At 40.2% G+C, this 24,887-nt stretch overlaps 1 protein-coding gene across 1 annotated transcript; it reads right to left on the bottom strand.

Moving 5' to 3' along the window:
* Nucleotides 1-155: 155 nt before the first annotated feature.
* On the bottom strand, nt 156-24,259 carry eya2 (EYA transcriptional coactivator and phosphatase 2). Its single transcript, XM_026349413.1, has 16 exons — nt 23,962-24,259; nt 15,400-15,481; nt 15,165-15,208; nt 14,709-14,829; nt 14,358-14,474; nt 10,148-10,224; nt 9,813-9,987; nt 9,415-9,551; nt 9,221-9,304; nt 5,997-6,086; nt 3,982-4,040; nt 3,017-3,177; nt 2,274-2,388; nt 1,830-1,951; nt 1,610-1,710; nt 156-1,244 (listed from the first exon to the last, which is right to left on the bottom strand). Exons 4-16 carry the CDS (start codon nt 14,803-14,805, stop codon nt 1,164-1,166), a joined length of 1,416 nt encoding a protein of 471 aa, XP_026205198.1. The 5' UTR covers nt 14,806-14,829; nt 15,165-15,208; nt 15,400-15,481; nt 23,962-24,259; the 3' UTR covers nt 156-1,163.
* Between the last annotated feature and the right edge of the window lie 628 nt (nt 24,260-24,887).

Genomic DNA, 24,887 nt, shown 5'->3' with positions numbered 1-24,887 from the left:
CCTCAAAAGAAAAGTCCCTTTGGTTCATTCTTCTAGAAATTATTTTTTAAACTAGTTGATCATTATATGTAATTTTCACCATCATCATTATGTAATTTAAAACCGCACGTCTGACTTGAGGAAGTCAGAGAGATTAAATGCAACTCATCTTTCCCCACGATGCAATTAATTTATTTTTATTAATCTATTTTAACTGTCTGTCAAAGCAAATAAACAATAAAGCATTATATACAAATCATAGCTAAGCTGACAGGCAGTGTAATCAGCACATGCACAACCATACCAGTTCATCTATATTACAAATGGGTTATTAGGAAATTGGCCAACGACAGGAAAGAAGTTAAAACATATACAACCCAGAAACAAAAGTAAGGATTTGAGCACCAGCCTATATAATACAGCATCTTCAAGACAATTTATCAAAACATTTTTACAAGAGCAATATTTTTGGCCTTTGAGGGGGATTTTTTTTAAAAACTCTATATACCTCATTGTGTTGTAGACTCAAAGTAATAAATAGCTCACATTTTAATCATAAAATACAGACTATTTTTAATAGCCTCTAACTATGAGGAGAATGCTATTTGACATTTATCTGTCCAATATATGAAAAAAAAACAATCATAAAATTTCTGTTTCGAATGGGGAAACTGATCCTAAGTGACAGCACGATTTACTAAAATGTATCGGCCAGAGAAAAATGAGTCTCATAGCAAATATAAAAAGACACAGTGGAAATACAATCTGAACTTTTCATCCATGCAGACATACTCACTGTGCTCATTAAAGAGGGTAAAAGACTTTGTAATCAGCATAACATATACAAAAGTGGAACAAGTTGAGATGAACCAAGCGTTTCTGCATATCTCGTATGTATATACAGTATTAACCACAGTTTTCTGGGGTTATTTATGCAGAGTTGGTCCCTTATTTATTTGGTCCAGCACATTTGGCTTCATGTTTAGAGTATGTATCAGGCGCCTTGCTTCAAAATCCTCACAGTTCCTTCAGCTTTGATGAGAAATTGTCTGACTGGGTTCTCACTCGAAATGCAGCACTGACTTTGAATCAGTCTCTTGGGGCACCTACACCCATCAGCTGCACTCGCGAGTCAGAGCTTCTCATAATTCAGGTGGCAAGCAGAATGTGACGGCTGGTGCCATCTAGAGGTAGTCCAGCTCCAGTGCATGGCTCAGAGCCTCCAGATCGGCCCGACAGGACACCCTCCAGAACGGCATGTTCTTCTAGAAAAACAAAAATAAAATTTAAATTCACTACAGGTGTAAAATAAAACATGCAAATTTAAAGCATACTGCAGTGCTCCTGCAGATGCAGTGCAGATGTGAAATATAGACTGTGGTTTGGGGGTGCGGGGGGACTGTAGCATGTGACAAAGTGCATATGGATAAAGTGTCGGCCTGTATTGTACAAAAACATCAAGTGGAAAAGATTTGCCCAACTGTAAAATCCAGGGTGATTTAGATTTTAAAAGCCAAAATAACAAACTGAGACACAGAAGCCACAGAAGTCCAGAGTCTCTTAAGTGTAACTGATTAGTTGTGGCCCATTTTTCAGCAGTCAGAGTCATAAAGTGCACAGTGAGTTATACCTTCTTGGCCACAGTCTCTTCTTCAGCTCCATCTCCTATCACCACATACACTGCCCTTCGACCGAACCTCTGAGCGACACGCTCAAAACAGCTTTCTTTGCCTTTGAAAAGAGGGAAAATCGGAGGTTAAAAGGTTAAAATAGCAACTTCGAAGAAACTGAGAAAGATTAATTGCGTTTCCTGTTCTCTCTTTGTTCCTTCTTCATCAGATGTTTCTCACCTGTCTTTGTGGCGCTGTATATGTTCTCTATTGGGAAGGCTGAACCCAGACCGTACAGTAACACCTTGGAGAGGGCTGGGATGAGCTGGGTGGTGGTAACCAACACATTCACACAGTTAGGCCTGGAGAAAGAAAGACACATGTACTCTATAGTTAAGTCATGGCTGGTGGTGCAGAGTTAAGTACATTTACTTAACATTTATCTTTAGGTTCTTTTACTTAGAAGTATTTTTGTTTCATGCCATACAATTGTACACATCAGTAATAACAATAATCCAATGACTCATATTGGGGTTATTATTTTCTGGCAGAAACCATTACTCTTATTTAAGACTGATTTTCAGTGGGCAGAAGCAGCACGAGATGTATCGTCAACTCACAATAAATATACTAGATAGACAAAATCATCGTTAGTACAGTACAGGTAGCAGCTAATGAACTAACCTGGAGTTGATGAGAGCCAGGGCTTTGAGTGCATGAGTCAGCCACAGGTCAGTCAGGACCTCCATCTCTCTCCTCAGCTGTAACCACTCCTCTCGCTTGGGGCTGCCCAGCAAACCTGCCCATCAGAGAGAGACACGAGCTTGATGGTCAATGTTGGTAACAAAACAGTGAGGACCTAAACCTCTGTCGAACCCTTGAACCCATTTTATATTTTACGAGACACTGCAAAGCCTTGTTTTGACAGCAGGACTGTCTACAGTCCCTGGGTGGACGCTTCATACAGACTATTGTCTAGCCAAAACCTCAGACACATGGTTTCCAGCAGAGTTAAAGCAGACAGCTGTAATCAGCAGTGCCTATGTTCAGCCACTGCTGTGTCTGTGCAAGTTCATATCGGAAAACAGCATCCGGCTTATCACGACAATCCTGTTTCCTTTTAGTCTTTTCCACTACACTTACCTACCTTCCAACTTCACACTAGCAAAGCCCCAATTAAATCTTTAATTGTGGTTTGAATCTGTACTTTGCTTAGTGCCAACTTAAGCTCCTGCAGCAAGTACATATTCCCATATCCTCTTATGTTGTCAAGTTCATTTAAGTTCATTTAGTTGCTGTTATTAATCTCCTGTACCCACAATCAAAGTAGCTAATTATATAATAAAAATGAATATTAGAAACATTATTTTATAATTAAATTATTACTTTTTACACCAGTGTCATATATAAATATAATGACAGCTTACCACCAACATTATTCTTGTATGTGTTGTAGATCTCCTTGACTCTGCGGTATCTGAAAGCCAGTTTCCTCATCCAGTCCACCCCACCGTGGACTCCTGACCCCAGGCACAGAGAACCGGCTCCTGCTGGGCTTTGGAAACCGTCTGAGCCAAAGTTGTAAGTGCTGCAGGATCACAATACAGGAAACAGACAGGATATATATTTATATATAAATGTATATCATAAAAACATAACTGTAATTTTCCAGAGCATCTTATGGTAGCACGATCAGTGTTTGAGACAAGGCTACAAAAAGAAGAACTACTACATGGACAACTATTCACAGTTGAGTTTTTCTATCAGTAAGCAAACTCCGCAGGCCATGAACAAAAAGGCTTAAACCATTCATCACATTTACAGGGGTGTGCCAACAAAAGCACGACAATTCAATTCAAGGAAAGCTGCTTGCGTGCGTCCAATTTGAGTGAAACTGTGAATGAAGGTTTCTCAGCATATACTGTACATTCAGCATGGACAGGATAAATATAAAAATACATCTTGAAAATGAAAAAGGCCAAGTTCAATAAAATTATTACTTGAAAAAAAATACTTTGGTACAGTCTGGCTCTTTCTCAAATCGCTCCTAAAAGCATCCTAAAGTGCTTCAACAAGTTTATGTAATAAAATGTCTGTGCTAAGGGAGAGAGAGAGCGAGAGAGGGAATGATAAAGAAATATTTTGATGAGAAATGAAAGCATTGGATAATCCTGTGACATATTATATGGCTGTGGAAGTCATGAAAATAAAAAACATGCACATGCTTGCATGCATGAACACACACATACGCTTCATCTCATCTCCCAGCTTTTTTTTTTTTTTTCCTCCTGCACACCAGAGCCTGGAGGGCAAGTCTGGTTCACGAGCCACAATAGAACTGTCAGAGTCTCTCAGCAGAGCTCTCAGTACAGTAACACAGTAGAAGCTTTACCTCAGGTCCTGTCCGTTGTCGTCTGATGCCACGTCATCAATATGAACCTGGTCGCATTCCTGGGAAATGAAAAGGAGAGCGGATATATCAAGAGATCCATTTCTGATTGGAGCCCTGCACGGGCAAGTTTTATTCTTTAAAACAGCCTCCAGGAATGACAGCAGAAAAAAAAAAAAAGAGTAAAACAAATGAGAACAAAGGAGGAAATAAGGTATCAGGACATGGGACAGTGAGGCGCCAGAGACACAAGAGAAGTCAACATGATGGTGCAACTCTAGTGTAACTATAATAAATTAAAGCCAAGCAAATCTGCATTTTCATAGATCAGCCGTACAACACTTTGATAAAATAACAACGAACAAAACAACAAACAAAAACTTAAGAATGGTTTCATGGTACATGTTGTTCCTCTCTATTGGACATTAACCATTAGACGGCAGGAATTGAAACCACACTGTGGCTCTACCCTAAACACCTTCAGTAATCAGCAATTACATAAACCTGATTGTTAAAAATAAATATGATGGACAAAAACAAGCTGCAAAAATAGGTCAAGAGGAAAATAACATACAACACACAAGTGGAACACTAACTGCTAAAAAAGCGTAACATCTCTCTTGTTTCTCTGTGAATTCAGTTTCAAGCCTCTGATTCCCACAACCGTCTATCTTTCTTTCACACACATAGGACACGTGCAGTGACACACACACACACACACACACACACACACAGCTACATATGTGCAAAAACAGACTCCTAGTATAACTCCTAGTTGTCATGCAGTGACCCTGGACAGACAGACTCTCCTCCTATCACTTTTCAGGCGTCTTGAGCAAGACGGAGACGCTACCTCATCTTCTCTCCACTTCTACATATCTCAATTCCCCAGAGCTGCAGCCCACCTCTCACTGAAGTGCCACCCACCCCTACACAACTGCTACTACTGACCATGCGGTGCAAATGTCCACAGCACATACAAAAAAACAAAGCGGCCCTGCCGAGGGGCTGCAGCGATTTCATTAAATCTTATTATTGGTGGAATAAACTTATATTCATTCACTTCTATTGTTTTTTTTTTTACTTCAGAAACTCAGATTTTGATTCATTAGGCAGTCATGACCACCAATTATAGTAATGTGATTTTATTATTACAGACATGACTGCAGTGATAACTGCTGATGTAGCTACTGACAGAGGAAGGACAAGATAATTACACCTCAAGACTTAACAGCAGCCTGCGCTGGCCTACTGTTTTAGAGATTTACTGAGCCTTGACAACAAAAGAGGAGATAAAAACCACGTTTGTAAATGGCTTTGTTGGCTCCTTTCCCTCCTCTTGACTGTTCCTCCGCCCAGTTGACTAATTTTCCTCTTGGATGCTCAGGCACACACCTGTAATTATGGCACAAAGTGTTCTTGTTCTCTCTCTCGCTCTCTCTCTCGGGCTGTCACTACCTTTTGTCTTTGTCAGAACAAGGCAGAGGAATGCAGGATGAAAAATATACACTGTGTACTCACAGGCAGATAGTAAAACATTTAACCTTTGAGTTCTTTTTTTTTTTCTTTTAGAAATTATTACATTTAAAGACCACAACAATACACAGCTTTGGTAGATTTTTAGGCAGCAGGTTAGGTCTAACTGAGCACATTTGCCAGCAGTTAACAGTTAACTTGCTGTCCCGTCACTCCAGGGAGGGAAATTGTTTGGAAAATGCTGTCGTAGGTTAATACAGGATAGATGTTGTGTGAGGGGATTTCTACAATTGCTGCCACTGTGCTTTATGCCAGGTAGGAAAACAGCACCCAAATGTCAAACTTACTGTTGAAGGGGATGGTTTTCCAGGCAACAGTATGCCAGTTTACACCAGAGGGTATTTTCCAGGTTTGTAGGAAAAACGCTCATGTTTATCGAAAAACTGAAGAGTCGAATATAAGTGAGGGTTTTGGATGAAGGAAGGTATGAGAGAACAGTATAAACTAAATCTATCTAATGATCGCACATTTCAAAAACTCACCTCCAGATCGTTGAAGAAGAGTCTCGAGTCAGCCAGATTGAAGATCATCTCCTCCATCCACAAACCAAGAGACACCGCCTTAGAGGAGTCCTGAAACAGACACAAACACCAATAAATGAAATGTATATCTCTGTATCTAGGTTTTAAGGAAAACAAATGTAAACTGTGAACTATTGTTTGTGGTTTGAGTTTGTTCACAGATCTCAATCACTTCTGCACCTGCACCCATTCTAATTACTTAATTAATACAATTGTGGAGTTTAGATGAATCTGATAGTGAAGAGATTTGGTATTTAAAAAGTAGCAACTTAATTATGGATAATTATGCTCATCATTAATCTTGTCATAGTAGCAGCTGCCTGCTTGTCTCGGAACGCCTTCCTTTCACTTCCTCTACAAACAGATCAACTGGATTGACGTACAAAAATGAGGTTTCAGGTGCAAATATTTAGTTGTCAAACACTCTGCTGATTCTTATCTGTGTTTGCTTTATCTCTCTTTTATCTAGATCCTAGTTTTTCTCCACCGGTCTTTTTTCCTGATCAATTCCAGTAAATTCAATACGCGCTTGTTAAGCTGCATTTATTTCTTTCACTTCAGACACGGTAAATCTCAAGGCTGAAGCAGCCATATAAATGCTGGTGGCATATTCTCAGTCATCGAGGTGAGGTTATCTGGAAGTTGGCTTCCAGTTGCCAATTGACTCAACTTCCAGGCAGCCATATAAATGTTTTTGCAAGTTTCCATTTTTCTCTTTCTCTTTGCTTAGTCAACTCAGTCTAGTAAACTGACAAAGGTAAAAGCATGCTAGCAACTGTGAGACAGCAAGAAGTTTTTATCTACATGCTAACATCAGCATGCTGATATTATTTATTTGTTACTGACAGTTTACTTTTCAGTTGAAGAGCCATGCCGTTAGAGTCCTAAAAATGAATATTTGTTGTTCACTGGAATGAATTATGCAAGTTTCAAAAATCTCCTAATGATTGATGAGTGATATATTTATGTTTTCATATAGATTACTACATAGATACTGTGACAAAATGTACAAAAAGGCTGGTAGAATAGAAACAGAACTATATATTACAACACCAAATCTATGTGTCAAATGTTTCCTTTCTTTTATTTGCCCCACATAATGACATGCATGGATTTAACAAATACATGTTAAAGTATTTTGTGCATATCCTGTGTACTCTTTCATTTCTCTCTCTGTCAGCACCCCACTGTAGCTTCTCTTTTTCTCTTATATTAAAACTATTACAATCATCATATTATCTGCAGTTATAGATAGACAGATGGGAAATTCCAGTTTTGTTTCTTATCAAACAAATCATAAATCATCACTGGGAAAAAAAAAATATGCACAGATCATTACGTGCGGGCAGACAGGCTGACAGTCAGCGTAGGCGTGTTGTCATTCAAGACTACAAAAGCAGGTGTGTGTATGTGTGCGCCGTGTATTGTTTTGATGGCAGCGCTGACTTGTCTTTGGCAGCAAGACAGGAGAACGGAAAGGTGTCAGCCAAAGGTCAACATTATATTAGTGCTTCTGAAGTGACAAGCAGAACACTCTCCTGGCTGGTGAGGTAGAGGTGGACTTGATGACACAAGTAGGGTTAATTACCACAATTATAAATTGCCGCCCTCCAAATAAAGGGTGCAAATAGAAGTTAACTGAGGATGAAGGGCGGCAAAAGTTCAGTAGGAGGAGTGAGATGACAGGGGGAAAATGACGAGGGGCAGGACTGAAGAACACCGGCCAGATTGAAAAGGAAAGAGATGAATGAAAAAGGATGAAGAGGGAGGTGTTAAAGGCTTAGGAGAGGTTTGTTCTTCTTGTCTAATAATTGAAATAATTATCTGTAATCACCTTAGTAAAAAGGCGAGGTCTGCCTTTTTACAAATAAAAGCCCCTTTCTGTTAATCCCTGACAAGAATTTAAAAAGAAGATAATAAAAGTGGAAGAAAAAGACAAAAACCACCCAGAGCATTCAGTTCCCCCCTTAGCACATAAGATTTTCTCTCTGAAAGACAGAGCTAAGGAAGAATAGTCATACACTAGAAGACAGCGTGGGGTGCTGTATGATAGATGAGATAATGGAAGAGCTGATACAGGGGAAGGAATCAGCTCCTCATGTGGATCTGTGCTCCTCTCTGGCTCTCCGAGCTGGTCTTTCAACATGCCCATTAGCTTTTCCTGCACACCAAGTGTAGACTTGCTTTTGCATATAGGTCCTAACATTTGTTTATGATATGTGCTTAATATACTCTAATCTGAAGAGTCTGACTGTTAGGACCAGAAGTGGGACATAAATGGAAACAATGAATGTCACATAAAAAAAGTATGATGGTGTTAGAGTAGATCTAGTTAGTCGTAAATTTAGGAGGATGGAAAAAAATAGAACAAATTCCCCCAAAAACGGCTGCTAACTTGCAACCTGTCTTGACTCTTTGTACTGTTAATCTGGTTTTCCGCTGTCACTCATTCAATTCCTCTGCTGCAAGTCTGAGTTTTGATGTCAGACTGAGCCTCTCTGGATCGAGCAGCGGGGCGTTCGGGTTGTGGGAGGAATCAAGAATTTTTGGCACATGAGTCACATTTCAACACATCTATTCACTCGCTCTCCATCTCTCGCTTGCTGGCTCTTCCTGCTTTTCTCTTTTCAACCCCCCTCTCCATTGCAGAATAGAAAGAAAAAGAAACAACAGCATGCATGGCCTGCCAGGGGCTGAACTGATCAGAAATGCTGCTCTCAAACTCCCATCAGCCTTGTGTCAACCCGCAGGGGGACCATGAGAATTCAAAACACAGATCCGCAGCCAAAAACAAGGAACGCACCACGGTCCAGCCCTTGTCAGCTGCCTATCTGTTATGTAAAGGTCTCTCAGGCTGTCAATCACACTACAGGATGCCGGGGTAGCTAAACAACCCTGGTGCATTATGAAAAGAAACAAGAGGGTAAGAAGGCAAAACAGCCAGCGTGTGAAAATGCTCGTGGATGAAATCCAAAGGTCATAGATTTGGCTCGAGCAGTCAAACCTTTGACTGTTCTGTCAAATAAGCACTCGGTCACTAAAACAAAGGGTGATTTGACTAAAGCAAGGTTGCACTAGTTTGTTGGAGGAGCTTTCTCTGCCTACCTGCCGCATAAATAACTGTTGTCAAAAGTGTGACGAGCTCACAGTAAATGACAAAGGGAGGGGGAGGGGTTGTAGCATACCTTGCCAAATCGTGAGGAGAAGGTTCCCGTGAGGAGGGAATGGAAAATGATGATGGTTTCATCGAGGTCCCAGATAAACACCCGCTGCAGTGAAATAACAGATATGTAATATTAACCTCATGAAAGTTCATGTGTGTGTGAGAGACAGAGTCAGATAAATATTGTGGAGGAACCCTGTTTGAGAGTGTGTTTACCTCTATATCAGAGTCCAGAGGTGGGGCAGGGTCACTCACTCTTTTCCTCCCTCTCAATTTCCCATCTGACCCCCTTCGTGCTGAGACCCCCTCCTCTTTACCTGGTGTGGGGGGGCTGGGTGGCGGGTGGTACTCTCCTGGAACACACAGTTTTTTAAAGTTCAGACTGAATGTGATAAAATAGGATTAAAACTATAAAAATCCTTTTAAAAATACATAAATTCATTTATTTCTGCATGTGTCTGATGTTTATGTCGTCTTTGTGAGTACTCATGGAGCTTCTCTCCGTCAGAACATTGCAGTTCATGTGATGTATTCATATGTGCTTTCACATCATGTTGTATGATCAGTTGATTCAGAAAAAACATAAAACTGTCTTCTTCATAATCTACACTTACCTGTGTGAGACTCCGGGCTGTGATTAGGCAGCATTACAGGGTGCTCTGGATGCTGATAGGCTAGTGGTGCTGTGATGGCAGCAGGGCTTATGTTGTTGCTCGTTAGGTAGGGGCTGTTGTAGTTATAATATGGAGGATATTGGCTCTGGCTGTAGCTGGAATATGCTGAAAACTCCTGTCAATACACAGACAATGACAGCACAGCCGTTTATCATTCACATCAACATGTGTGGATTAATTTAAAAAAATAAAGCTCTGCATTTACTCAACAATATTTCCACCAGAATATCCAAATTAACACGTTATTATTTTGCCTAAAAGGTTGAATTACTCACTTGTTGGGCGGGGTTGAATGGGGTTGAACTGGAGATAGCATGGGTGCCTTGAAATATTCCAGATGAAATACCACCACCTGCAAAACAATGTGAAGACAAAGGTTATATTCATAGGTGATAATTATGGTCGACTGGTGGCAGATTCGACTGTGTTACATTTTGTATCAATGAATAAACCTCTGAAATTACATGGTCACATCTGATCATTAAGACTGTGTATCGGAAGTGAGGAATACTTCTGATTCCTTCCTCAGTGACAGCTCAGTGCTGCAGGAACTGAGAGTGAGATTTATGTTTGAAATAACGATACAGGTGGGAAAGTCTGCTCCTTTGGCTGCTCTGGGAAAGTTTTCAGTCTAATCAAGCCAAGGCAGGAATGTCTTCCTTGAAGCAATTCCCCCCGACAGTGACGCTGTCTCACCCTGTATCTTTTCAGTCAAGCCTGTCCATATTGTTTGTTTGTCTGATTAATTATTTTTCTTGTAATATTATCGCCTCCACCTAGGGCACTGGCCAGCATATCTAATATTCATTACATTCCTTCTGTTTGTCTGTTGGTCTGATATCCCGAAAGTTCACAAATGGATTTTTTACAAATATTTGCACAAAGGCTGGCCACGAACCAAGAAACCACTGGTGAGCTTCTGACAGCAATTGGGCAAAAGTTTCTTGTATGTCAATTCTAACAAAAGGCCTACAGTAAGTCTTCAATGGTTTCACTTGGCTCTGGGGGCTCAGGACACAGTAGATGATTTACACCTTCCACCAAACACATATGCTGCAACAGAGCGGGCCTTTCCAATACTTGTTATAGTTCTCAATCCATTGGTAGAAAGAACATTACAGATCATGTTGTGATCAGCTCTTTGAGGCTGAACGAGTACCCCTTTGAGCTGAATCCTAATCTTTGGATGTTAACATGCTCACAATGACAAAACTGTGCTACTTTTTAGTGTTTGGCAGCATTTGTCTTTAGTTTTTCAGGTGGGGTATTATGATACGGTCCCAAATCATGTCATGTCAGTCATGTCAAAATAAAATGATAATGATAATGACATACTTTATTGATCCCCTCGGGGGTTTGGGTAGGAGCAGATGATGACATTGATACTGTGGGGCTTTGGTGTCTTGTCCAAGCACACTTTAACATGTAGTGAAGTGGAACCGGCAGTCAAACCACTGATCTTAAGGGTTAGCGTTAGACAGTAGCCATAGTTTTAGTATTAGACATCCATTTTCTCACATGATCTCTGGACAATCATCACACATCTTCTGGAGCTGCCCTTTGAAACATGAACATGAACTTCTTTATTCTCACATGGGCTCAGTTTGACATTACACTGACTTTGTACTAGGAAGCAGGCAGGGACAAAGTCCATATTGTCCAGTTGAACCTCTTCAGACATTTGCTTTCTCATAGACATATCCTCAGCATAATGTCTAGATGAGTTTAAGGTTGTGCGAAAACAGTATACAATATGTATACTGTTTTATTTCAGTTAAACTAGTAAATATGTGCACATCCAGACACTCACTGAGTACGGACCTGTTATTGGCAAGTCTTGGCAGTTGCTTATACAGATTAATGTGTACACTGCAATTCGATTATCTGTATTCAAACAGAAAACAGGTCAAATATCATTTTCAAATAGGTATTTAGTTTCCAACTGTACTGTTTATTGAATGGGTGGGTTTCACTGTATAGGTAAACTTCACTCAGTGTGGTTGAGAAAGTTACAAACAATAGTTTGAAAGTGGATTTAGTATTAATTTCTGTGATGGACTACTGTCTTTGTTTTAAATGTTGATTAACATGTTTCCCTTCAGGGGAAAAAAGATTTACTTTCACCTTCTCCGAAAAGACCTGAGCCATCCTGAAATATTTTTTTAAGAGTCATTTCCTCAAGTCTACCTCCCAATCATTTCATCGGTCCGCTACTGCTCCCTGTTGATCCACATTTCTTCTTCTCCACGCCACAGTACATGACAAACAGGAGAATAATGACTGAGTGGAAGAACCACACTGAAACCTCCCTGGACGACACAACAGTCTTCAAAGCAACTAAGGGAAAAATACAGGAGGTCTATTGAGTAAACACAAAAAGGCTCCCATAGTCCCCATTTGGTTTCAGTTTTACACAGTGTACAGTACAAGTTTCAATGGATTTTTGTGGTGTGTGTGTGTGTGTGTGCTTGTGTATTGTGTACAGTATAATGGATGACATGGAAACATTCTCAAGTCCTACAAACATTTGGTTGTTATGGCAGCTTATTACCGTTTGAAGTTTGCAGTTAATGATTTATGCATAAAAATATTCAAACAAATTTGTTTTGTTTGGGAACAGTGTCCTTCAAACTCAAACTACACTTGGTTAAACTTGTTTGTTAGTTGAAGGCTTGTGATCCACCAGTGCACAGTCAGTCAGTGAAGGCTTTAGAGTTTCTAAGAAGTTTAATCAAAAGAGTGTTTACATTAAATTTTACGTGTTTCTTCATTGTCTGACATTTGAATATTCTCTTTAAAAGAGAGTAATATGGAAAAAGTATCTTGAAAGGACTTTGATGAGGAGTCAGTTCAAGTAGCTCATACAATCTTTCCCCTGGAGGTTGAGGACCTGTTATCATGTTACCAAAGACTCCTATAGGATGTGATGACAACTGAGTCATGACGAAGGTGAGATGCAAATGAAACCTCTGGGAAAATCGAGTAGGTGAAGGTATAATTAATCTTTCTCAAACTTCTATTGAACAGTCAGTCTAGTCTTGGGTGGATTTTGGCAAATACAGTAGACCAAAGTTGGTCAGTCTGTAAATTGTGATGGATGTTTGTGATGGAGTCTGGCTTCATTTTGGTTAATTTTTGCATATTTTTCTCTGCAATCATTTTTGTCTTTAAAACCTTTGAAGCAGTCATTTCTCCACAAGCATATTGTTGCTCTGTTTCAACACTGCAGGTTTTGTTTTAAGCCTGGTTTCTTTCTTGCTCCATGGGAGAGCCTATTAGTGAATCTGCAGTATTCCCAACTCTCAGCAGACGTTGGTTATGTATTAAAATTTGTATTAAAGTTATCCCTTTAGCAGTGAATATTATATAACTGCACAAATTTAATATTATATACAGTAAATAATTATTTTTATCCAATAATCCTTAATATTTGCTTGTGATAAAGATGTTTCTGTGGATTTTGCACTCGAGAAGACATCAAAAAAAGTTAATGCACATCAAAATTTGTCGGGTGAGATTACAAATTTTGGTGTGCATTTTTCATGTCTTCATCTGTGATCAAGGCAGTCATCAGTGGGTTTATTAGAAATACAGTCACAACAAACCCAGAAACACTCTTTGAAGACTAAGCAGAATATGGTTGAATGCGCTTGTCCTTTCTGATATAAAGACAGGCTTAAGTTCCACTTCTTAGAGTAATTATACCAGCAGACACCAGTATATAGAACAGCATTTATATATAGAATATTTTATAATAAGTGATGACAACTGACTCATGTCTGCTGTTGAATGTTCCTCTGTCTCTCTTCTCTGTCACCTTTACAGTGGAAACAGGGTCATACCCCTGTCTGCAACATTAAACCTACTCACCCCTCCGTAAAATGCACCTTAACCTCTTCCCTCTCACACACAAGGTCAATTTCACGCTGCTTTCAAAGCCATAAAATCACATTGAGTGAGTCTTGCTTTGGGCGCCGGGCGACTCAGGAATGTGTACAACAGAGATACACACACACACACACACTGCCATGCGTGGCCAGATGGATGCACACACTCCCAAACATACTGCATCTTTGTCTGAGCGTTTATTTCTCTCCGAAGACTTCCCTTTTAGCCTTTTGTTTCTCCCATTATTCTGTTTTTCCCCCTTCTCCTAACCTCTATATTTCTCTTGCTATCTGTCTGTTTTCTTACTCTCTTTTTGTCCCCTCTAACAGACACAAGTGCTCACATGCTGTGTTGTTGGTCTGAGTGGAGAAAGGGGGCCTGACCCCAAGAAATGAGGAGGGGTGGGGAGACTTTTGACGCCAGAAGTCCAGACCGCAGCTAATGGAGAACAGGTGTGGCAAAGAGAAGGAGAGGAAAGATGAAGAGAGGAGAGGAGAGGAAAAAGGATAAAAGACAGGAGGAACATAGTAAAGGGATGAATGCTGGTGTGTTTGTGTGTGTGATGGTGTGTCTTTACATTGAGTGTGTCAGACTAACCATGTGTGTGTGGGTAGCTGTAGAGGCTCTGACTTGGAGGAGTGCTGCTGAAGTTTGAGTAGCTTAGTAGTCCCGTCTGTCCTGGAGAGTGGCTCAGGCCATCCTCAGTTTTAATGTCTAGAAAGACAGCAGACGGTTAACGATGCATTCAGAATCAACTTAAATAACTAACACATTTTCTCCGTTTGTGAAACATTTAAGAGCAGTTAAAAATACTAATGCAGAGAATTCTTCTTTTTTGACTTGTTAACCACTACTCACACCACAACTATAACTTTTTAAACATCCTCTGTAGCAGTCTTGTTCACCAGTTTTGGTGATATTTTTTATCATTTTATTATGAGTACTTACTGTAAGAGGGCATGCTGTAGCCCTGTGTGTGGTAAGGCGCGTATGGTCCTGCAGGCTGGAGGGCGGGGCTGTACTGTGTCTGTCCATATGCAGCCATGTCGCTTGTCCCCGTCACCTGATCCTGAACGAGGAAGAAATCATGAAGACATTTGGTAACAAGTTCTTCTCTGGGTCAGTTACAACAGTTTTTTAACACTGATAAACTGACTACAAGGAAGAAACGCATGAACTCTGTTTGACCTTCTTTGTTTTACAGACTAAAGGACTCAAAGCTATGAACAGAATATTAAAATATTCTTTACAGTTCAGGTTGAGTTCATGTTTAATGCCACAGTGACAGGGATCCATCATCATTATTTTAATAAGCAAAATGTCCTTTTATAGTCATGGTTTCGATGTGCAATAAAGTAAAGTAACGCACCTTCATTTTCAGAGACAAATGTCAATAAAACTCACCTGCAATAGGTACAATGAGTTTGAAGCTGATTTACCCAGAAGCCCTGTATATAAGCAAATAAAAATTAGATGAGTACATGATTATATAGTCACTAATTATGCAGCAGTTTATTTTAAGGGCATCTATTGCATTTGTTGGCTTCACAAGCTACTTGATGGCATTTCTCCTGCTGCACTGAAACCATTTTACTTGTGTAGCACTGTACCTCTCTACTCATAAGGTTTGTTCTCTCACCTGCCTCTGTAGAGAGAGCTTTATCTTCTTTATCCTGTCACACTGCTGTTAGTCAGATTCTTCTGAACTCTCGTCAACTCTCCTGTGGAAACAATAGCAAAAGCACACTGTCAAGACACAGGTATGCAGGTGAGTGACACATGGCAATGTGCCTCGAGCGCTGATGAAGCAGAACAAGATAAACTTGGTATTGATGTGAAGAGTGTAGTTATTAGAGGCAGCAGTCCAAATTCAGAAAGAAAGCAGTGGGTGGGTTTGCCATTATTCTCAGTTTAGCAGAATTTCTCATGCAATTAGGGCGATGAGATGAGACAGGGGAGGTTTACAAGAGAGGAAAGAGACTCAAAGAGACATGGGAGATTTTGCAATACAACTTCAGCTTAAATAGGTACAACGTCTCTTGAATGGTGTTTCTCTGGTTGTGTTGGTCAGTGAGGTCAGTATTGCAAATCAATGAACACAGCTGCTTTATGGAAATCATTATGTGTTTATGGATTTTTGTAGCAGTGTGATACAATGTGTTGCTATGTCTGACGCTTAATTTGCTATATTGACCAAAGACAATCCACTTTAGTCATTTTATTACTAATAACATCAATATTTAAAGTTGTTCTAGTACTGGGACACTTAAAGATATATGTGTTACTTGTATATGTTATCTATGCTACATGTAAAAATAACGCTTTAGACACGTTACTTCCCGCAAAGGTAAATCCTAATCTATTTTAGACAATGGTGTAATTGAAACTTTGGTGAAACTGTTTGGGGAAGATCCCTTCTGTTTAAATATGAAAATGAACCTGTACACAAACTCAAACCATTTCAGTGTGATAGTACAGTGTGCAGACCAATGAGCCATGACCTAAACCCCACCCACCACCTCTGGGTAGAATTTCCAAGCCTGGCCTCGTCACCCAATATGATGTTATGATGTTGAGTCAAATGCCAGTTCCCAAAAACTGGGGGGAAGCCTTCCCAGAAAGAGTGGATGTAGTTTTATAACTGCCTATCAACGATTTCGGATTCCAAGGTACTATATCGCTGTAATGTCTTAGTGTGTCAGAGCATAAACAATGACAGAAAAAAGATGGTGTAGAGCAGTATTACTACATGTTTATTTGCAAGTACATGATTCTTCATAACAGGTTGAGCTAATTTATTAATTTTATACCTCTCTTGCTCTCTCTTTCTCTCTCTCCCTTTGCCTCTGGGCCATTCCAATCTGCCAAAGAAGCAGCTAACAGCCTCACCTCTGACCTTACTGACAACGCAACGACAGAGACAGATGACAGTCATGAATTATAGGGCTAGCAGGGTTTTACAGCAGCACAGAGATGAGGGTTTGAAGTCATCAACAGCTAGAAATCTATGTGCATATGTGTGTTACTGAATACAGACATGCGTGTTTTATAAATTAATCATTTTTTATACAATTTATTTTGATGAACTTCTGCTTTCCTGATATGACCTTTATCACACGCACACTGCGAAAGCTCAGAGAGTGCATAGATCCTACAGCACAGAGGAAAATATGAAAAGTGCCGCTGTGCTTTGCATTTCATATTCCTAGGGGTCAAAAGTTAAAGTCACGCCTGTTCAGAGTCCTCTTGACTTTAGCTGTATCCCTGCAACAGCCCTGTATTCACGGACATGTGCATACACATAAGCACAAAAACTGTGTGTGAGCGTGAAGGCACTTCCTGGTTCAGGGTGAGGCCTGGAAGGAGGGTGCACAAGGCCATGGGAACTGCAGGAGACCGGAGGGAAGATGAGCGCAGCTCAGCAGAGATGTTAAGGGCTGAGGGCTGAAACTAAAGCTAAAACAAACCCAGCAGGGCCACAGGAGGCCATAGGGCCACAAGGCCAGTCCCATCAGCTTCACCTGGGTCCCAGGGTTCTGCTAGACCACTGCTTCTTTCACGGATATCAAATTCTAGCTTTTGTGCTGATGGATTACATCACGAGATGGTGTATTGCGTTTTAAGTTGAAAAATAACTTTATACATCAATATAATAAAGTTTATGCAGATTTACCTGTTGTTCAACTAAACAGTTTCGGACATGAAGCCGATCCGTATGTCCCAACTAGTTTCACTTATACGGAGGGTGTCATGCTCTAAATGAACTAATTTGTACAACGTCCCCCAGGGCAGACGTGTTTATAGCTGTTACATGCAAAGAAGTGGTGAAAAGCTGCCTGTTAAAGAGAAAGAGGGGAGGTGGGGGCAATAATTGTTCAAATCATGGTAACAACACTCTTGTTTTGATCTGATATACATTAGGTGTGAAAAAAAATCAAGAAAGCTTAAGGGAGAGATCCATATCATGTTTACATTTTTACTTCTGATTGTCGGGTTCAGAAAGGTAAAAAATTGTCAGATGCACCTCCCCCAACTCTGTCATTGGAAACGAGGGAGGGGAGGGGATTTTCCAAAGCTCATTGACCGTCCAACAAGCACTTTGTGAAACTGACCCCTTAACTCCATAGTATCCACATGCTGAGTGATACTTAGCAACTGACACCTCAAGAAGAAGAGATCCTGTAGAAGCTCGACTAAGTGCTAAGAAATCAAATCACATGTAGCCAAGTACTGCAGTTAGATTTAGTGTATGTGTACGATTTTCACACTATAAATATGATACAAAACCAAAGCGTACACTGCATCAGGTTCACTCAAAGCTGGATTAGGTTTCATAAGTGAAATGTAGAAATCTATCCATTCTATATAATAAAAATCACTAACAACTTGCCACATAAAAGGTCACTTATCACCTTCTTTTAATGCCATTAGAGGGGTTTGGTATCTCCGTACAGTACAGTACTGTAAATGAACTGAGTGATTCTTCACTTGTCAATAAACTGTGCGCTTACTGAGACTAGTGGTACATAAGTTACTCATGTTTCTAAATTTCCTATGAAGGGTGTGTGCCATTTTATCTTATTTACTTTAGTCACAAAATTATTTGAATATTATGTCAGGTGTCGTGTGTGCGTGTGTCTTTGTTGTCTGGTGTTTATAGTGTCAATATGAGTGCTGTGTCAGTGTCTGTCTGAGTCTCAATGCCAGAGTGTGGTCACACACGGCAGTGGCCCCTCCAATGGTTAGACCTTTTATTGAAACATTGTGGTTCTCAATTAAGGTTGACAAGGTGACTTGCTGGTCTGTAATCGTGCCATATGGGCCCCCACCTGGAGTCCTCAGTTTGGACAATCTGCCTAAGTGCCTGGGGGGAGGTTGGGACTTGATTCAATGCTGCACAAAAACCCTCTCTCTCAGTAACTGATAAAGGACACAGAACAAGGGTCTAGTTTGTGTGACACTATCCGAGTTCTTGTGGTGGAAATCAATGCCATCTGCCAGCTTCTGCCCCTTTGATTCACCTCTGACACACAGCTGACATTTCAGAGCAGGCAACAGTAAAAAAGAAAAACTTCTGTTTCAGCAATATTAGCTTTAGCATTACAATTAAATATTACTCTTAAGTCAGAAATACGATGTAAATGCATTAGCAAGCAGCTAAGAACAGCACAAATTCATTGATATTTAGGTTATTGGAACATTAGAAAAACAAAACAAAACAACAATCATGATGTCTACAGTGTGGCTAGTATACCATGTTCATCAAATATAACAGTGAACTGATAAAAATGGAACTGTATAAAGTGTAAAACAGTGTAAAAAAGATAAATGTTAATTAAATTAAGCTCAATGTTACATTGGATTGAACTTTCTACATTAGCTGTGCAGAAGCAGAGGCTCAGATGTGCCGGTGGTCTGCTCTGACCTCAGCAACCAGAGAATTCATTAGCAGGCAAATTCTGTGTGTGTGTGTGTGTGTGTGTGTGTGTGTGTGTGTTCAGTCTGTCTCCAAATATATTATTATATAAGATGACACAATGTTAGACTATTTGTCATCATAATTTATGTCCTATTTGCCCCAGTCTGTTTATACTTGATACTTGTTGTTGACATGAATCAATTAAGAGACTATTCCAGCTTACCAATATACAGAGTCATTTATCAGGAAGAAAAATAAAAACAGAGCAACAATGGGTTACTTTTGACGTTGTAATATTCTCACAACAGTAAACCATTATGTTTTTGTTGATGCCACATTCTAACCTTGAAGTGTGCTGAGACAGTCACAAGTAAAAACCATAGGAGTAAGATGTTTCTATGTTTAAATCACAAGCTCACTATCAGTGTGACCATCTCACTGAGGTTTCATGCAGCCAGCATGCAAATATTTCTAGCTTATACTAAGTGAGCTAGGATGTTTACATCATCAACAAAAAAATAGGATACTTGAGCAACCAGTTTAAGACATCCGCATGTGAGGAGTCCTTTTATTGAGGTTTAACTCGAACTGAAGTTTCTGCACCCACCTTTACTTCTGATAATCAGAACACACACACACACACACACCTGGCTGATGTTTTAGTCAGAAAATAACAGACGCGGTACCGTTGACAGAAACAGAAATCATTCTGTGAAAGGGTCCGATTAAGCTCTGGCTGCAGTGAACCTGTTGCCGACTCTGTCTGCACTCTGTAACTTTACCTCACAAACTTGGTGGCCTTATCTTTCCGCTTGACTAAGTTCTGCAACAAGACTACTTTAATGCCAGAATCTAACCCCCCTTCAAAACTCCTTTATTCAACAATGCCAGTGTCTTTATCTCTTTATTTCTTCAGCACCCACTCTTCAGTCCTTCTAATTTACCTCTCAAAACGCTCTGCGCTTTTTTTCTACTTCCTAATTCTTTCTTATGTTCCTCCACCCTCGAGTCGACTGCCCATCCCCCAGCACATGCACTCTAATAACATCCCTAATAATTTTCCCCAGTAATACTGCCAAATCTGAGAAGGACCACCTACCCTAAATCCCAGACTATTTTTCCCCTAGAACCAGTGCCCCGGGACGGGGGTCAGAGTGAGGGACAGCTGGCAGACCTCCCGGCAGCCTTGAGGAGTGTGTGTGGTGTTGGAGGACTGGGCTGACCCCAGTCAGATGGTGGTCTGGCTCCCAGGTAAAAAACATCTGGTCTAGTGATGGAAGGGTGGTCGCACACATGCGTGCACACTCGAAACTGACACATGCCTGACTGCACGAGTGCTCCTGCCTTCTCTAATGAACACACACCCTCAGAGTTGTAGCTTTATTAGTAATTAGGACAAAAACATTTGCCCTCGATCAGTCTCCTCAACAGATGATGGTGAGTGGCCGCCATAGTTGCTAACAGCTGGCCAGACAGAGCTTGCTGGTAGTTGAAGCTCACATGTGTTTCAGACATACTGAGGTCCAATTACTCCTTATACTGGGGGGTTTACAGTGCATAAATGTGTGTGTCTGAGAGACAGAGAAAAGATGCGAGTGAGAGATACGAATGCAAGCCAAATTAGATATGATCAAATAAAAGTGGATACTGTGAGCGCAGAGAAATTATGACATCTAAAAAACTATTCCAAAGCACCACGGAGACTTTTTGAATTCCCTTTTTATTGGAAAGTACCCAAAGTATTACTAAGCACAAAATAATATATGGCCACCGCAGGCTATGCTGCAATGTGTGTGGCTTCGCTATTCTCAAGATGTGATAAGAACAGTGGAGGTAGCCAGAGAGACAGCTGTTGTCTGCTGACAGCCCGAGTTTAATACACTCACTCTCACACACACACACACACACACACACACAAACACACACCAGGCCTTCCCGGGTGCTCTCTGGAGCATAAAGGAATTAAAAAGGGGAAAGACGGGTGGGCGAGAAGAAGACATTTAGGGAGAGGAGATTATTTATTAGTCTCAAACTGTTTAAAAGGAAACATTAGTGTCACCAGCGTCTCTTGTTTTCCTCTTTGTTCAATTTGTTCTTTTGTTTCAGCGACCCTGTCGACATGTTTGCGCAGTACTGCACACGTACCTCCAAGGTCTCTAAGTATGACAGACAAGCTGGTTCTGCTATCAGCAGATTTTTTTACTGATCAGTTGTCTGTCAAATACGTGCAAAACATTAGTATAGAAAACACAAAGTTAATATTCAGTGGGAGAGAAAATTAGAATTAGAGGAGAGGCTACACGTAGTTGTTTCATGCATTTGAACCTTAAATTCATCAAAAGACACACGATTTTATTAGGATTTTGTTTAACATACGCGTTACTTTTGCTGCAGCTGTACAATGGTGCTTCATCATTACCCCAAAATGTTTATTTTAGACATTTCTTTATTGCTTGATAACCTCTGATGTAGGTGGACATGGTTCATAAAATTAAAATAGTGAGAAGATGGCGGGAGCAGTTAAAATGCAATCAAATACAACTATAGACAGAGAAATTACGAAAATGATACAAGCTGTTAGGTTTAGAGAAACTGAGAAACTCCCTTGGGATCTTTTTTAAAATAGATATATTTTCTTTGAAATTTTCTCTTAAATAATATAATATTTAAATTTAGGCAGGATTAGCATCAAACAATCCCGCTTTTATTCTTGAGATTATTTCGACTTTATTGTGAAACTATATGGGTCAACTTGACAGCCCTGGTATAACCTTGAGTTCAACTCAGCAGGGCTGTTTGACTCCCAGATAAAGAGAGAGAGAGAGAGAAAGAGGGAGATGGAGAAGAAGAAGAGGAGATAAATAAAGTGAGAGAACCTAAAAGACATCAAGAACTGCTCAGCTGTGAAGAAATATAATGAAATAGGTGTAGATAAAGTCAGGAAGAACAGAGCTTCCTATGAAAATATTTATCATTCCACAAACGTTTGGCTACAGAGAGGTTTGGAATTAATTTGTGTTTTCTTAAGAGGGGGTGCCTTGCGTTACAGGATGGGGAATTCTCCACAGCCCGGGACTTTTTGGGCTGCTGCTTATTCACAATTTATTAGAGCCAGTAATAAGAGCCATGAAGGCTGAGGAGAGAGAGAGAGAGCGAGAGAGGCTGAGACAGAGGGTCTCGGTCCAGCCATGGAAAGGGAGTCCAGAAATGGGGCCTAATGTTATTAAGAATTGAACCACAGTGTTAAATCAAACACGACCGAGCACACACCTTTGGTATGTGGTCGAAGCACGCTTCTCCATCAGAACTCGGGATATTATTTGTGCGGGTGAAAATACTGGTATGTAAAGAGATTTACAATCTGCCACAAACCTGAATCTAAAATACGAACCCCACTTTGGCTGCTCATTACCCCTGCAGGATTATTTCAGATTACTGATGCTGACAAGGACAGACATACGTCCAGGCTGGTGCATTAGTGACATGTATTAGAATGTGGGAAAAAACACTTAACTGAAGTTAAACTTTTCTTGCCCTTCAACAACGATGGTGTTGGAAAAGCTCTAAAAGGGCTCGCCGTAAAGAAAAGAAAATACTGCATTTTAGATTTGAATAAATAAATTTAAATATAAAAACTATTGCTTTCACCTAATGTGCTTCATAATTAAATATAAAAAAGGACAAATGACAAACCTGTTCTAAGAATGAGATCAACTGCGTTATCAGATCTGTGTTTGAAATCTTTTTAAATCAGGGGCCTGCCTCAGTCCTTTCTCCTCTGACTGTGCAGCTCTTAGAAATGTTTAAAGGCGATTTAAATGGTTGACAAAACACAGTGAATTTTCAGTCTGCAGCCATGAAGGGGTCCTTGAAAATTATGAATGCCAGGCTTTGAAAAACGCTTAGCGAGGCTCCTCTAATTTACTTAATGAGGGTCCCCGCATGGCTGCTGAGGGGGTATCCATGATTTGGGTGTAATCTTCTGTACTTAGCCGAGCAAAAAAGAGTTGCCCGGATTCAACCAGCACCAAGAAAAACAAAAGAGCTCAATCCAAAGAGAAGGTGCCTCCTCACACACTCACCCCCCACATCAGAGCTCAGCGAGACACAAATAGGTGATTTGTTGATAGTGGACTTGGGGGTTTTCTGTTCTTATTAGTTACTCTAAATAAATCTGTTTACCTGAGCTGTGAAACAGAACAAGGATGTGCTAATATCGTCAGCTGACACGACATGTCCAATTTTATTTATTCATTTACTTTTCCACTGGCTCCTCTTTTTCTGCATGATAATATAATTTGTCCCACAACAACCCCAAATGTGTTCAGTAAACATTTGCTGTTTATATTAAGCATGTGAGATATTTCTCCTTTAAGGTTTATTAGAATAATTAAACACATTTACGCCTTTCATACTCAATTATAATTTTGATTTAAATATTGCCACCATTGTAATAGAATAACAATAAAATTGGATTTGGAGATAGAATTGGAGACATGGTGAGAAATTAATTTTGAAACTGATGTAACTAAGTGAAGTAAGAGGATTTAAGGGTTCATTATTCTAATCTATTTGTAAATTAGTGGGATGTATGTTCATTTATGTTTATTTTAAAGTTTACAGGTATTTTAGAGCTGAAATACACCTTAGTGGAAAAATACATAAGGATGAATTGAGACTAGGTTTATTTAATTAAATGTGTTAAATTATTTGACAGAAGATCTGAGAAAGACAAATGTAATTCCAACGTGGCAAACATATAGAAACTTATTCCACACTTACCATTATTCAGAAAAAGGAGAATTTGCAGAAAAAAATCCGATTATCAGTCAGAGCAGTCGTCTTTCCATGTCCAGCAGAGACTCCGCGGACTTCTCACGAGTGTCCCGGCAAATCACCGACACAGTGCGCGCTCCTGACGCAGACTCCGCAGCTCCCGACGAGAGGATCGAGAAGCGCCAGCAGCCGGTCGAGCGGCTCCAGGTGCTGACAGCTTTCTGCAGACGCTCAACTAATCATCGATCTCTCGCTCGGATCTCTTCCTCTGCAGCTTCAGGAGCGTGTTTGCTTTACCGGCGGTGGGGAAGTGATGTTAAGTAAATGAGCTTTTTGGTTCCTCCTCCTCCTCCTCCTCCTCCTCCTTGTCCTCCCGGGCAGAGTGCGCGCTGCGTGCGCATGTGTGTGTGTGTGTGTGCGTGCGCCCCCCCCCCCCCAGCCCTCCCCTTATCTCAACCACTCCTTTCATTTATTCACTCAGCAGAAGTGCTTCACTTCTCGGCTTCTTGTCTCTATCTCAGTGTTAAATCTTTGTTTGTTCAAGGGCTCTTCTCCGCATTTGTTTACACAACGACCCGCAAACTATTCTCTGAAGCTGCTGTCTCTCTGTCTCCACTCCAGATATGAGGATTTGTTAGTTTGTGGTAAATAACCTCAGGCAAATGGCAGTTTTATCAAGTCCGTTTGTTATCTTTTACTGTGTGTGTGTGTGTGTGTGTGTGTGTGTGTTCCTCTATTCCTTCCTCACTGCCTTGATATCCATTCGTTATTTTAGGTTCATGTGCACCCTAGATCAACTGTTCAATAGATAAATGTCTTTTAACTTTCTTATTTTGTAGCATACAGTGAGTAAAGAACAATAATAGATGTTGCCAAAATATTATTAATTAAGAGTGACATATTACATAACGTTTACTGCATTTTAATAGTAA

The sequence above is a fragment of the Anabas testudineus genome, chromosome 5 (genome assembly GCF_900324465.2).
Source record: "Anabas testudineus chromosome 5, fAnaTes1.2, whole genome shotgun sequence".
NCBI classification, from domain to species: domain Eukaryota; kingdom Metazoa; phylum Chordata; class Actinopteri; order Anabantiformes; family Anabantidae; genus Anabas; species Anabas testudineus.
The sequence above is the reverse complement of the archived record's forward strand: the minus strand, read 5'-3'. Positions and strand labels throughout refer to the sequence as shown.

Bases quoted from the DNA above. Each gene is read 5' to 3' on its own strand.
- eya2 (XM_026349413.1), bottom strand. From the start codon at position 14,805: ATGGCTGCATATGGACAGACACAGTACAGCCCCGCCCTCCAGCCTGCA. The intron at 9,552-9,812 runs GTAAGTGTAGAT...TGTGTGTTCCAG, and splicing joins CAGCCCGGAGTCTCACACAG to GAGAGTACCACCCGCCACCC. The intron at 6,087-9,220 runs GTATGCTACAAC...TGTCTGTTTCAG, and splicing joins TCTCCTCACGATTTGGCAAG to GACTCCTCTAAGGCGGTGTC.